Here is a 15,730-nt window from a genome sequence, read left to right as displayed (position 1 = left end):
TTTGGGGGGGGGGGGGGCGTTCTTTTAAGCATTAAACTGGAATATTTTATTTGAGGAAGAGAAGGAGGGCACTTTTTTGGGTCTATTATCTTGACCTTCCTTCAGTGAGCTCAGAGCTGTGCTTTTAGTCTTGTATTCCTGTGAGGAAAGGCTATGAGGGAGTCCAAGGCCACCAAGTAAGTTACACACTTTTTGAATGTTATTTATAAGAGATAACTTTTACTCTGCCCTTCTAATCTAACAATAGCTGAAAATCACAGTTTCATGATAAAATATTATCAAGCAAATGCAATAGAGACAAGCATAATGGACACCCAAAAAATTAAATCCTCAGGTAAAGATATTATCTACCTGGCAAGGCAAAATCCTGCCAGAATAATAATTAAAAAGTCTTCACTAACCAGCAGAAAATGGTAAGATAGGGGGGCAACAGAACTTTGTGGGGCAAGGTATTCCTCAGTGTGGGTGTGGCCACTGCAGGTCAAACTGGCATTGTGTGTGTGTTTTCTTTAGTTGAAACTAAGCATGGGACCCTGATCCAGATTGGACTGGAAAGTGCAGGGAGAGGAAGTTTAATCCTTCCTGGCCAGGACCTCCAAAAAATTGCCACCCTTCCCCTCACAACAGCTAATGCTAGTAAAAAAGCTCTCTAATGGGAGTATTTTTACTAGCACCAACTGCCATGCATGAGGGGTGACAGATGATTTTCTGGAACGTTGTGGCTGAAGAAGGGAGGATTGAACCTCTCCCCTCCCCCCATGTCCTTGCAATCCTGATTTGGGTTTCCAACTCCTCTACCCCTTACTTGCAAATAAAACAAAAATACCTAGGAGACACTATGAATTTAATGTGATGTGTCGTTTGACCTTGAGATGGTTTTCTCACCTGACACATCCAGTTGTACTTCCATCATAGGCAGGACACAGAGAAAAAGCCTCTTTGTCTGATTGTTGAGCTGAATCTTGATTTTCCAGGTCAAGGTAGCCACTGCACTTGGTTGGCTCTTCAACTATGGCTGTTTATAAGGCTCTGCTTAAGACGCAGAGCACATAGGCTCCTCCTTCCTCAACTGTCACTACCAGCAGCCATTCCAGCAGGCTGTACTGAGGGTGATGCGAGGGGGAAGCAGGGTCGTTCCACCAACCCTGCTGAAGACCTCTGTCATGAAGGCTGCTCCTCCCTCAACTGACATCACCAGCAGCCATTCCAACTAGTTGAGCTGAGGTAGATGAGAGGGGGAAGCAGGGTCATTCTGCCAGCCCTGCTCCCTCATGAAGGCTTCTTCTCCTTCCACTGCCACCACCATCAGCCATTCCAGTGGGCTGAGCTGAGGGCGATGAGAGGGGGAAGTGGGGTCATTCCACCAGCCTTGCTGAAGAGCTCCTTCATGAAGGCCCCGCTCCCTTATCTGTCACCACCAGCAGCTATTCCAACTAGTTCAGCTGAGGGCGATGAGAGGGGGAAGTGGGGCTATTCCGTCAGGCTTGCTAAAAAAAACCCTCATGAAGGCTTCTCCTCCCTTAACTGTCACCATCAGTGGCCATTCCAATGGGCTGAGCTGAGGGAGATGAGAAGGGGAAGAAGGGCTATTCCACCTTCCCTTCCCTTTTTCCCTGTGTGTCATGTCTTTTAAAATGGTAAGCCTATGGGAAGAGACTGCCTTGTTTTACTGATTATTTGTAAGTCACTTTGGGAGCCGTTTTGGCTAAGGAATGGGGTAAAAACACTTTAAATAAACAAATGAATAAGTTATGGATTATTATGCAAGTCTGATAGCTGAATTTTAGAGCATAAGGGCTTTGTTTTTATATCTAAAAAAACACTTTTTGTGTGTGTTTTGTTCACACAGCAGCACATTTCGGTATACTTTGGAAGCAACTAAATCCCTGCGTCAAAAGCAAGGAGAAGGACCAATGACCTACTTAAACAAGGGGCAGTTTTATGCCATAACTTTGAGTGAGACTGGAGACAACAAATGCTTCAGACACCCAATCAGCAAAGTCAGGGTATGGCTGGTCTTCTGTGACATTGTTAACATCGATTTGCTAATGTCTTTTTAATATTCCCATGTGCTTGCTTTCTCTGTGCCCCTCTAAATACAGTTCGTTACAGTGGCCAGTGTTTTGACAGAAGCTCAAGCTCCTTTCTGCCCAGCAGAGTTTGCAGCGCAAGTCACTGAAGCAGGTTTTATCTTAAAAACTTAATCTTTGTAGCAAAATGTCATAGACTACTCAGTTATTTCAGTTCTCGTTTCTTTATTTGAAATATTATACAGCCATCCTTCAGTTTAATCAAATTCCCAGGGAAGCTTACAGTCATAAAAAGAGTAAAACAATAACAAGTACAAGAAAATACAATATATTTTTTTAAATCTACAGAAAGCAATTAAGATAGCAACAGAGCATATAAAAAAGGCAGCCGCTAAGAATGATCAGTTAACTCCAGCTTTGATTAAGTGCTGGGCAAACAAAGGGCATCTATACACCAGCCTAAAATCCTTTAAAAATTTAAAACGGGGCTTTCTGCTTCCGTTTTAAATGCAGGATCATGACTCCCTTTTTCATGTGCTTCCTTTTCCCCCACCCCTTCCCCCCTCCTTCTCCCCATATCTGAATCTTCCATTATCTTTCATCGGTCTCACTCCTCTTCTTGCCGCTTTTACACTTTTCACGGAGGAAACTGAAGCGGAACACAACAGGGTAATTTGAGAGCTCATTATCTGCGATCTATTTAAAAACGGAACAAAGCACATTTAGTGCAGGAGACACCTTGAATGATCACAGCGTCATGTAAAGAGCCCGCAAACTTCCATGAAGGGGCAATCTCAATTTTAGGATAAAAACTCAGTGTGAAGGAGCCCCAAAAGGTCTTTTTCACCAGGTATTAGAAAGACATCAAATTCAATGCCAAGCAAGGGCTCCCTTCCAAAGATGGGGCACCACAACTGAGAAAGCTCTCTCCTGTCATCACTCACCTAGTATCAGGGGGCAGCGAGACTTGGTGGTGGGCATCTGGTGATGATTGTAAGGTTTGGACAGCTTCCTGTGCAAGAAGGTGGTCCTTCTGATACCTGGATCCGCAAGATGTTTGCAGCTCTGAACGACCACTAGGGGTTGAAGGTAATCAACAGCTTGTGAATTTTCACTAATTTACCAGGCAACAAAAGAGTATAGGGCATTTTTCATTGGAAAAACAGCATCGAGAAAAGAATTGACCTCCCAAGCTAAATCAACCCATCATGACTGCTGCTGCTGCTGTTTTTGTTATTTAAATACAGGAGATTCTGTCCAAAGATCTCCCATACATCATGTCTTGTTTGACCCCAAGACATTTCTTTTTCAAAAAGCTTTTGATGGCTGTGTTGCCGATTTTCTGTTCTGTTTATTTGTGCTTCAATGTAGATTGAGTTGATGTTGGTGTCGCTTTTTTCCTTGTATTGTACACCTCTTTGAAACTTGTTTAAAAAGGGATTTATACATAAAAAAACAAATAAATACCAAAGACAACAGGGAGCCTATAACATTGCAAATGCCATGGCACTTGTACCTGATTGTTATTGAACCTTGCAAGTCTCTCCTGTATCTCTCTCTCTCTGGGCATGGGAGTCCTGCTGTCATTTGCTTTCCATCAGAAAAACAAGAACAAAATGCAAGTAGGGTGTGATTGAATGGCAAAACTCATTTGTTAATAAATATTTGAGAGAGCCCCCTCTCCCTTATCAGCCTGAGGTCATCAGATGAGACACTCCTCATGGATCTGCAGTCTGTTTGGTGTCCACGCGGAGTAGAGTTTTAATGTTCTGGTTCCCACTCTGTGGAATTCCCTACCAGCTGATGTATTTAAAGAAGCTTTTCCTGAATATTCAGCCATGGTTTTATTGGCATAACTTGTTTTTAAAGATTTTTTTCTTTTGTATTTTGATTGTTTTTCCTTTAGTGTTCATCCCTCAGGAATCCTTTTAGATACAGAGTGGTTTATAAATTTTGCAAATAATAAAACGTATTAATAAAACTCGAAAGGATTCTTTTTCTTAGCATTCAGGCATAGTCCCATCGATCCCCTGATGACTGTTCTGTGGTCTTTCCAGAGTGTGATCATGGTTGTGTTCAGCGAAGATAAAAACCGTGATGAACAGCTGAAGCATTGGAAATACTGGCATTCCCGGCAGCACACGGCTAAGCAGAGGGTCCTTGACATTGGTGAGTGAGCAAGCGGCCCTGTGAGCTTCCATGCTCACTGGTGCCTTTTGTTAGGTTGGAGACATCCAAGTGAGGTTGGACTCTTCCAGAAGTGGGTTTTGTTCTGGAGAAGGGATAACTAACTGGCATCCCATCAGCCTGGGTTTGGACCACCCCATCTGGTCAATATAACGTTATTCAAACCAAGAAGGAAATGTATCCCAACCCAACAGCAAATAAGCAACCGTTCAATTGGGATATATACACTGGTGAAAATTTTTTAAAAATCACAAACCTAATATAACAGTTTTATATCTTCAAACTAAAACTTATAGACATCATGTCATTCAGTACAAAAAACCTCAAAACATAACCAAGCATTTTGACCATAGGTCTTCAGTGGGTCTAATATCTACACACACACACACACACACTAGCTGTGAGTCTGAAGATATAAATTTGTTGTATTTATCCAAGCTTCTCAGACAAATTAACCATTTTTAGACATGATAGCTGTAAGTTTTAGTTTGAAGATATAAAGTTGTTACATTAGGTTTGTGAATTTTGTTTATTTTCACCAGTTTATATATCCCAATTGATCAGTTACTTCACTGTAATTTTCAACCTTTTCAGAATTGGGACTCACCTTTAACGCCAGCTAGCAGCATGGAATCCACTTTTAATTTTTGAACTGTATATATGCATCTTCTCTACTCTCCCCCTCATTCCTCTGTCTCTCCCTGTTTCTCATTTTTCTCATAATTCTCTTCCTCCATCTCTTACAAAAAAAGAAAAGAACTCTGTGAACAAATGAACAATGGTGGTAAGTCCTGCTGGTATGAGCCATAAGCCATTTTAGATCAAGATGGAACCCAGTTGTAGGCCCCGACTCAGCGCTTTAGTAGGTTTGTATTTCTCAGGGGTTTGTCACATTTTGGCCTACATTAGGCATTTCTGCTACTTAAATCTGTCACGTATTTGGGAGTGCTCTGGACAATGAGCCGTCAGCCCTTCTCCCTCCCCGGCTGTCTTCATTTTGCATGACCCCCTCCTGCTCTCCGGTTTGAAATGTTTGGCAGTTGAGCAGCGCTCTTTGCCTTTCAGAGCCAGAGATCCCCAGTGGCTGTTCAGCTTGCCTGGTTGTTGGCACTAGTCATGGTTCTTCCCCTTATTTATGGCAATTCATTAAATATTTCACGGGTGTTGTCATCCTACCCTCCCGTTCCCTCAGGCTATACATATCAGGTGTAATCAGCTTCTTCTTTCATAGTGTTTCTTTTAAACGCTTTGTCACATTTTAACACTCAGTTGGTGGTGACCTGAACTGGACACAACGTGCTGAGGACCATTCGGTGTGCTTCAGCTTTTTGTTGATCTTGGATACCATTTTCCTATTAATGCAATGCAATATCCCATTATTATTATTAAGACTCCCGTCCGTCTTCCCCACTCATGCCTTTCCACCCCTCACCTTGAAGAGTTAAATCTGTGTCTTTTGTGCTTTCACTCGGCTTGGAATCATAGAGTAGAAGACCCTGGAAGTCATTTAGCCCAACCCAGTGCTTAATGCAGGGTATGACTGCAGCATCCCCGACAGATGGCCTCTGCTTAAATACCTTCAGTAAAGGAGAGCCCATCACATCTCAAGGCAGTCTGACTGTTCCACTGTTGAACAGCCTTCACGGTTAAGAAGTTTCTCCTGATGTTTAGCCCAAATCTGCTTCCCTGCAAATTTCCAGCCATTGGTTCTAGTCCTGCCCTCTGCGGCAACAGAGAAAAAGTCTGCTCCATCTTCCGCATGACCGGCTTTCAGATATTTGAAGACTGCTATCATGTCTTCCCTCGATCTTCTTTTCTCCAGGCTTGACATACAATATTGCCTGTGATATTTATATGGTGAATATGGGGGTGAGGAACTTTACAAAATATGGTAAGGATAAGATATCCTAAGGGCATATCTGCACCACAGAGTTAAATGGATTTAAGCTGCATTTTCATGCCCACTTACCTGGGAGTAAGAGAGCAGGTGAATAGGCAGCAACAGTGAAGAGGAGGAGGAGGACCAGGGTGTCAGTGGTGTGCCCCTGCTGGGGTACGGGCCTCAGCAAAGGCCCTGTATGATACTGAATCCTGACACTGGCTCTGAGTTTAATCTCCCACCTAATATTGCTTATCATCCTGTACTAGCATACAGACTTCATAATAGATCTCTCTGTCTAGAAAGGTGACCCAGCTTCCTCACAGTACGGATTAAAAGTTTGAAATGCTGGCATTGACTCCTCCTCCTCTAAAAAGCCAAATCTCCCATTTGAAAACTCCACAGATCTCTGTGCCCTGAAGTGTTCTAGGCATTCCAAGCACATGGTTTCACTTGTCCAGGCAGCATCCCAGCCCTTCAGAACAGACACACGCATGAATACTTTCTGCTAAATCAGTCAGATTTCTGCCACGTAAAGGTTGCAAACATTAATTGTCTGTTGACTACAGCTCATGTGGTGAGTGTGTGTGTATGTGTGTGTGTTTAATAACAACAACAACAACACCAATAGAATGGGATAGAAAATTTCCATTTGTCAGTGGAGAAAAAAAATACCTTACTGCTCACGCTCACAAAGTGTCTTTTTTCAGATTGAAGGCGCATTTGCTTAATTCTGTAACAATGCTATTTCACTTCATGTTGACTGCTAGGATTATGTCACTCAAGGATTTATTCTGAATGGGAACCTTTAGAATGTTTTGTTTTTTTTAAAAAAAACACCTTGATAATTCTCCTGGTGGCTTGTGACATTTGGAGACTTGTACAGGGCCTGGGATCCTTTATAAATCCAGTTTGGTGATCTAAAAAATAATCGAACCTCAGGGTAGAGGGTGTGACAGAGGCCCAGTGCAGGCGTAAAACTAGCAATCTCCAGACCATGATTAGCAGATCAGGAATGTGCCATAGGCTCCCATGTTCTCACTCCTTCCCATACGAACTCCCCAGTTGCCTTTCTGGTTTGTAGTAAGCACGGTGCAGCATTACATCTGTGCAGGTGTAACACTTTTCTTCAAGAGGCATCTCTATACCAGCCTAAAATTCTGCATTTAAAACGGGGCTTTCTGCTTCTGTTTTAAATGCAAGATCACAACGACTCCCTTTTTCACTGCTTCCTTTCCCCCCTCCCCTTTTCCCCTCCTTCTCCCCGTATCTGAGTCTTCCATATCTTTCATTGATCTCGCTCCTCTTCTTGCCGCTTTTCCTCTTTTCATGGAGGGAACTCAAGCAGAACACAATGGGGTAAGTTGAAAAGTGGGATATAAATCTACTAAATAAATAAACAGACGTTGGCCATGGTTAGCTTTTAAATTGGGCATGCTTGGTTGTCACAAGGAGGCCACCGTTGGGTAGCTGCCGAGGGCCCGGCTCTGCTGCCTCCTTCTCCCCAGCCATAATGACACTTCTGCTTCCTCTGCACATGCTGCAGCTAGCATCATTGCATCCTCCTCCTCTCTCCCTCTCCACGGAGTGTGGGGCGGTCCTGCCCACTCAACTGTCCACCAATAGTGGGTGGTGATAGGAGAGAGTAGCAGAGGACGAAAGGTGTCACTTCTTGCATTGGGGAGGCCCATGGTTATGGTTGTGCGGCGGGAGGGCATGCTGAGGGTCCCATACAAACCTGAAGCTGGCCTTGCACCAGGATTAGAAGCTGGTCTGCAAATACTATTTCAAGCTAACATGGTTAGCAACCATAGTTGGCTGGCACCACTGCAGACACAACTTTGATCACTTTCCAGTTTGGGGCATTTATGCTTTTCATGGTTGATTTCCTCATGCTGTTTCCTTGTACCGAAAACCTTATTTCTTTGTAAAATGCAAAGCTTCACTAATAGAATGCAATCAAACAAAATCAGACTCTGGCAGTGTTTAATGATGGCAAAGAGTAGGAAACTGATTCATTTAATTTATTTAATAGATTTTTATACCATCCTTCAGTAATTGTTCCTGGGTGGTTTACAAGGCTTATTTGACAGCAAATCATCTAAGATCACCAGCAGTGAAATGCAAGTCATGTGGAACGTGACAGCATGCCTGAGCATAAGGATAAAGATTCCATGTTTTACAAAAGCATCCGTGATCTTTTCTGTGCTATTTGTTACAGCTGATTACAAGGAGAGCTTCAACACCATTGGGAATATTGAAGAAATTGCTTATAATGCCGTGTCATTTACTTGGGATGTCAATGAAGAAGCAAAGGTAAGGCATCATCCTGCAACAAACGTATGAAAACATATTCATATTGCAGTACTTAGGGCTGCTCAGCAAACAGGGTTTGAAATGTGTATCCCATATTTCTCCCAATGTAAAGCAAAATAGTGAAAGTTTTAAATCAGTCCTGATGAAAGCTGAGAAATATCTGCTTTTGAAATTTCACCAACATTCAGGTGAATTGTGACTTTGGAACTATACCAAAATATTATTTCAAAGGGCTACACAAGGAGCACAGGACGCTGCTTTATACTGAGCCAGAGCATTAGTCCATGTAGCTTGGTATGGTCTTCACCAGCCTTCCCCAACCTGGTGCCCTCCGGATGTTTTGGACTTTCACTCCCATCAGCCCCAGCCAGCATGGCCAATTGCCAGGAATGCTAGGAGGTGTACTTCAAAATATCTTGAGGGCACTAGGTTGGGGAAAGCTGGTCTACACTGAGTGGCAGTGGCTTTCCAGGGGCTCTTTCCTAGCCCTGCCTGGAAAAGCCTGGGATTGATCCTGGGACCCTCTGAATGCAAAGCCTGAAGTAGGGTACATACCGCATTTCAGCTCTGCTGACCTGCCCCAATCCAGAAACGAGAGTTTTGTTCGTTTCCCATTGCTGCAGGCTCTGCTAGCTTCCTGTTGGACTAGTGGTGGGTCCTGCTAGCGTGTGGGCAGCGTTGGACACTGCCCATAGATGTCTGGGTTTCCCAACACAGAAATGACCTCCATGTGTGCACCCCATCTGTGTGAATGATACACTTTAGCCTGCTTTCCTACACCGGAGATGCTCTCCATGTAGTGGGGAAAGATGGAACATCTCGAGTGGCCCTTAATTGAAAGCTGATGAACAGAGTATGATGCATCATGCAGTAATACTGCTGCAAAACACTTTGGTCTTAAAGCATGGCTGGAGGCTATAGAGGACCTCCTCTCCAGGGCCCCATCTATATGGCTCCACTTTCACCCCCTGCCCCATCACAACTGTGCAGCATTGCACCTTCGGATTAGTGTCTGGTGGTATACACTCGCGATTTACTGCGGGCTTCCCTAACAGACTCTGCCATGCCCTTTCTTTGCCATTATACGTTACTGTGCAGCTGTGCAGCCCTGTGAGCGTGGGGGTACAACACTGCAGTGGCTGTTTTGTATTTTAGGGGTCCTGTTGTGTCTTTCCATCCCTTGTTAGGTAAAAAGTGGGTGTTCTGTCCTCCCTCATTTCCATGCCATCTGTTTGTCAGTTCCCCAGCCTGAGACTCTTGCGATGGTTCGCATTAGTGGTACGTGCCTACCCATTGCTCCGAAATGGTGGCAGGAGCAAAGTTGGTCCTCCCCCAAGACCCCCCCAGCCCTTGGGCACTGAGTCTGAAAGCAACCGTTGCGAAGATACGAAGCTGCAAAAACATGCCAAAGTGTAATTAAATAAATGAAAACACCTCTCTGTGCCTCTGTAACTGCGCAGCTGCAAAGGGATGGGGGGAGTAAAGGGGCGTCCCAGAGTGACGCAAGCTCTACGCACGCCTACAACACGCCCACCGCAAAATGTGAAGTCAGTTCGGGGAAGGGACAGACAGCTTGCAACCACGGGGAAACCCGCAGCAAACCAAAAAAAAATGGCAGCAAAACACCTCCTCGGAAATCCGCATTTTACGGGAGAAAACCATGGATGGCTGTGAAGTGGCGACTACGTCATCTGTCCCAAGGGACCTTGACTTGCAGCCACCCCAAAGTAAAAGGCTCATGTAGATGGGGCCTGGGTGGTTAGTGCCAGCAGGTCATAAGCTTTTGAGTGGTTATTGCATGGATGGCGGTTGTTTGCCTACGCTTATTGTTACTTTGGGGATCTGGAGATGGGCATCTGACACCACCAGCTCTGAGCTGAGATCCTGGCTCCACATTACACTTGCCACATGAAAAGTAGCCAGGCTGTTCCTGTTCAAAATTCTGAAAGCTTCCCCAAAGACAGGCAGAGAAAGCTGGAGGAGATTGTAGGCAAGGAGAAAGGAAGGAGGATCCCTGGGCTGCCTTTCTCTCTCCATTGCCTATCTTTGCTTCTATCTCTGCTTAGGAGCTAATATTTATTTATGTGCTTACTTTTTTATTAATTAATTATTTACTGCATTTTTATCCCGCTTTTCCGACAATTATTGTCTCCCAAAGTGGCTCACATCAATAAAAAAAAGGGGGAGAAAGAAAAAAAAGGGAAAGCCATCAGGCTTTCAAACTAAAATGACAAGACACACAAGGGAAGAGGAGAGGAGGGAAAAGGAAGAGGAGGGAGATAAGTGTTTCAGGGTCAGAACAAGGTGGTGGACCATAAGTGGATACTTAAATGCACCTTGGGTTAGGCAGGCTCACCTTCCCTTGCTGGTGTTCTTGCTTGGACAGCAATGGATGGCTCTTCTTCCTTAGGGTGATGGATGGGGTCCCCCCTTGGCTTGATATTCCTGGGAAGCAGTAGCTGCAGCCTCCCAGTGGCCCCGATGGCAGAAGCCAGAATGTGCTTCCCTTCTGCTCTCCAGTTACAGGCACCTTTCCCTAGGAGCTGGAAGGGAGAGGAGCAGGGAACCCAGAAGCACCACTGCAGTTGTGGTTTGCATTACATCCTGTACTGTATAAAATGATCTCCCAGCACAGTGGCGTGAATCTTTTAATTAATGTTTGCAATGTTCTTTGTACTGCTTTTGGCTCCTTTGATCCGATAATGTTACAGCGTTTGTCATAATTATCACTACAAATTGTGAGGATTCGGTGAAGGCCCATAAAGGGAAGGAAGAGGTGAACTGGTGCTGCAGCCTTCTGTTTTGTTTGTGTAAATCGAAGTGACTGAAAACAGTTTGGAGCCAGAGGGGAAACCCAGTCTCAGGGTAATGGTCTGACCTTTCAGAAGAGTAGCTGGGATTGCATGTAAGGAAGATAAACTGGATTGGTATGTCGGTGAATTCGGTGGGATTTTCTGGGCTTAGGATCGAATGCAGCCCATTGTGAGACTAGGAGCAGAAGGACTAGCTTAATGCTATAAGAAGGAAGCCCACTTGCAGAAGAGTTCAGGAAGGCTTTCATGAATAGCCAGAGCGATATTGGGCTGTTGATGTTTGCTGATGAAGGAGCACATCCTGCTGGGCTTAGTGAGACAAACCCCCCATTGTGTAGTGAGCTGTTTGCCTGCAGAGGAACTCTAGAATTCCATTAAAAAGACATTAATACCTTACCATTGGAGGTAAGCTTTACCAGTGCTGAATGTACATTGCACCAAAAATGTTAAATGTATTACCAAAATATAAAATGTTAAACTTAGCATGTATGTGTGCATTTGTTTGTATATAAAAGGGAAGTATCAGTGGGGCTCCAAGGTTTGCAGAAGTACACAAAAATGTATTGGAAAAGCTAGCTTATCTATTCTTGTAGAAATATCTAACAGACCTGTTATGCTGCTGCTGTGATGCCATTTGCACAGACCCTTTATGAAACGTGTGTGCTAATTCTCAGGATATTATGCTGATGTACAATTGGGTGGCCTTTTGTCCTGCTTTTCAAGCACAGCATCCTCCACGGTGTCACAGAATGTTTCACTGGTGTCGCGCCATTTTACTCAAGATCTTGTAAGAGTCGGCAGGGGACGTTTCGCCTGTTCCAAGTCTTTCCTTTAACTATGGAAGTGTGGCCTTTTATGGGGTAGATTCTGCAACTCATTAAGCTGCAGTATTGACACCAAAGTAACAGTAAGAAGGAACAGGGAGCCTGGATGTTTTGGTGCTCCATCTCATTTCTGTTTCTCTGGCAAGGCAGAAAAAGCTCTGTGAAGGCTATTCCTAACCAAAAATGGCTGGCTTGCTGTTGAAGCTAGTAACTCTGCAGAAAGCCATGACTTAGAGCAGAGGTGGAGAACCTGTGGCCCTCCAGATGTTGTTAGATTGCAACTCCTAGTATTCCTGGTCATTAGCCATGCTGGCTTGGGCTGATGGGTCTTGGAGTCCAATAACATCTGAAGGGCCACAGGTCCCTCATCACTGGCTTAGAGAGAGCACATGCTTTGCATATACAAGCTGCTGTTAGGTGTGGTTCTTTTAAAAGAACTTGTGTGGCAGAACTGGGAAAAATCTCTGCCTGGTACCCTGACTGTAATTCAGTTGCATGCATTTGGGTAGTGGGAGGAGGAAGGTGACACATGCTGATTCTATAGCATCCTTCCCCAACCTGGCACCCTCCAGATGTTTTGGACTTCAGCTCCCAGCCAGCATGGCCAGTGGTCAGGAATTCTGGGAATTGTCATCAAAAACATATGGAAGGCATCAGGTTGGGGAAGGCTGGTCTACAGGCAGGTTGTATTTTTGGAAAATATGCTCTTTCCTCTTGGTTCCTTTGCTAGCTTTCATCACCCACCTTTGAAATACCACTCATAGGGATGCACTACTGTTTTTACTTGAATCGGCGATGTTAAGCTTGCAGCCCAGGTCAGCGTAACCCAGGTTGCCATGGAATGAAGTAAAAACCCCACAGGAACCCAAGTCTTAGCAACTTCTTCCCACTCATGAAAGTTAACAAGTTTAAGGGGAGGCTGCTTCCTGCTATTATGGTCTGTTGTTTGAAAAAGTAATATATGGGTTTGGTGGTGGAAATTGGTGAAGCTGAACTCTATCTGTCCCTCAGTCCTTACCAACAATGTTCAGACTACTGTAATGTGTTGTACATGGGGCTGTCATTCAAGGCTGCTTGGGAACTGCAGTTAGTCCAAAATCTCACCCTTTTAACAGCTGCTAGGGTGCTAACAGACCAGCTGATGGGAACATATCTCACCAGTGCTTAAATAGCTTCACTGGCTCCTGGTTCATTTCTGAGCAAAATTAACAGCATTTGCTCTTACCATTAAAGCCCTGTGTGGCTCCGGGCCTAGCTACCTGGATAATTGCCTATTCCAACCTTCCCCGACCTCATGCTCTTCAGCTGTGTTGAACTGCAACTCCAAGCATCCCCAGCCAGCAGGGCCAATGGCACCAGGCTGGGGAAGATGGGCCTATTCCCACATGAACCTGCTTGTCACTAAGGTCATCTTCAGAATGCCCCCTCTGGGTGACCTCATTATCTGAGGCAAGGCAGGTGGTGACGGGGAAGATGGCCTTTTCAGTTGTGGCACCCCACCTTCGGAATGCTCTTCCTAGGGAGACTTTCCAGGCACACACTTCATTCATTTCATTCATTTATTACATTTCTATACTGCCCAATAGTTGAAGCTCTCTGGGCGTTTTACAAAGATTAAAAACCTTAAAAATACATTATAGATGGTATAAAAACATACAAACATATAAACAGAACACACATGGATACACATATCTAAACACTTCTAAACAATAAGAAAAATCCAAAGCACTTGATGTTTTGCTGGTGCTAGGCGAAGACCTTTTAATTTCTCCAAACCTTTGAACCTTCTATGATATTGGTTTTTGCCTTCTGTCATGTTCTGTTCTTTTTGGCTGCTGTATTGATATACTGTTTCAATTGTAATTTAGGTTGTGAGCTATGCGGGAAATAATTGGGACTGAGAATAATTGGGCAGAATGGACAGGATACAAATCTGCAAGTAAATACAGACATGATCTGTTAGGCGAAGAACCAAGCAAATGAGAAGGCATCCTCTAAGGCCTGCCTGCACCACAAGGGTGTCAAACCTGTGTCAGCCTGAGGGCCCATTTCAGTTTTTGGAGAAGCTCTCAGGGGCTGCATTCCAGTGGTGGGTGGAGCCAAAGGCAAAAGGGGCCTGGCCAAAGTATGAGCATGTTTCAGCTGAAAGCTCTTACTGCCAGAAACTAAGCCTTAGGAGGGGCATTTCAACTTTTTAGAAAAATAATGACTGGTAGCTGGGGGAAAGGGGCTGGGGCTGGGCAAGGGGCACAGCCATCTAGGGAACCCTGGAGGGCCGGAAGTTCAGTACCCCTGCCTTACTCCTTGGTAGTCAGGCCGAACTACTTAGAACAGCTCTCTGCTTCTGTTGCTATAGCAGATGGGAGGGTTTGCAACTTCTGATTGATGCCACTGGTGCTCTGCAAGAGGGGTATTGTAGAAAAAGGACAAGAGACCTGTATACACACGTGGAGTAAGGCAGGGGTATGCAACCTGGTGCCGTCCAGATATTTTGGACTACAACTCCCACAATCCCTCACCATTGGCCATGCTGGCCAGGGCTTATGGGAGTTAAAGTCCAAAACATCTGAAGGGCTCCAGGTTGCTCACCCCTGGAGTAAGGAAATGCAGTAGGTGAAGCACCTTAATGGTAGCTGGAGAGGGTAAGGAAAGAGCTCTCAGGTGCTCAGGCCTTAGGGCAGGCTGGCTTGCTTCTAATGCAGGGGGAGACAACTTGGTGCCCTCCAAATGTTTTGGATGATAATTCCCATAATACCTTACCATTGGCCATTCTGTAGTCCAAAATATCCTGAGAGCACCAAGTTGCCTCCCCTGCTCTAGTAAGTAGCTCAGAAGGAAGACCTGCTGACTTCCCTTGGTGACAAAGTTGGCTAGACTGAGGAAAAGGCAACAGATGTGAGAGTGTTTATATTAGCCAGCGGCTCCACATTGGCCCACTAGTGTCACCCGATTTTCCAGATCAAGAGGATTATGGGCTGTTGAGGTAGCTACCTCCTCTAACCAGCAGAAAACCAGTGCATGATCTGTTGGGGTGTGTGTGTGTGTCCCAGTTCAAGCTCTACAGTGCCTAACAGGAGCCACCTATTAGTTGGAGTGAGGTATTAGAGGCTGAGCATTGTCCACCTACTGAGATTATAACTGGAGTTTTCTAAAGGCAAATATAGATACTTAGGTGGCAATGATTTATGTGAACGCGCTGAACGCTCACTGCCAAGCAGTGTGATTACAGCTTTTCCCCTCTTAAAGTTCCTCTGAAATGTTGGGCAAGCAAAGAGGCGGCCATCAGTGATGTTGCCAGCGAGCAGTGCCATTTACATACATTCACATGGTCATGGCTTGGTGGCTTTGCCTCTGTCATCTCAGTTGTAAATCTGAACCTCCCCTGTGAGGCAAGGATAGGAGGGGAGCAGAGTTGGGGTTCAGAGCAAAAAACAAATGGATGTTGCAGCTCTGGGTTTGGGTTGATAAGAGAAACCCCTGGAGCTTGGGCTGGAGGGAGGGGAGGGTGAATGAGGAAGGACCACTGAACACAGACGCTCCCATGAGGGAGATGCTCCATTTTAATATTTGCCCTCTGGCCAGGTTGGGGAACAACTTTCAGCCCAAGGGCCTCATTCCATTTTAGAGAAGCTCTTGGGGGCTGCATTCCAGTGGTGGGCAGGGCCAAAAGCAAAAGAGATG

The 15,730-nt window shown here is 44.9% G+C and overlaps 1 protein-coding gene across 2 annotated transcripts in view; it reads left to right on the top strand.

Moving 5' to 3' along the window:
* The window catches only part of GRHL2 (grainyhead like transcription factor 2), a 121,113-nt gene that overhangs the window by 41,977 nt on the left and 63,406 nt on the right, over nucleotides 1-15,730 (top strand). For both annotated transcript variants that reach the window (XM_084849002.1, XM_084849003.1), the window contains exons 6-8: nucleotides 1,850-2,006; nucleotides 4,088-4,199; nucleotides 8,318-8,412. In XM_084849002.1, coding sequence (XP_084705128.1) covers nucleotides 1,850-2,006; nucleotides 4,088-4,199; nucleotides 8,318-8,412 — 364 coding nt within the window. The remainder of the gene's footprint in view (nucleotides 1-1,849; nucleotides 2,007-4,087; nucleotides 4,200-8,317; nucleotides 8,413-15,730) is intronic.

The sequence above is a fragment of the Heloderma suspectum genome, chromosome 4, assembly GCF_057233095.1.
Source record: "Heloderma suspectum isolate Gila_16-S chromosome 4, 16-S_ref, whole genome shotgun sequence".
Taxonomy (NCBI): Eukaryota; Metazoa; Chordata; class Lepidosauria; order Squamata; family Helodermatidae; genus Heloderma; species Heloderma suspectum.
This window is presented reverse-complemented; position numbering and strand designations above follow the sequence as displayed.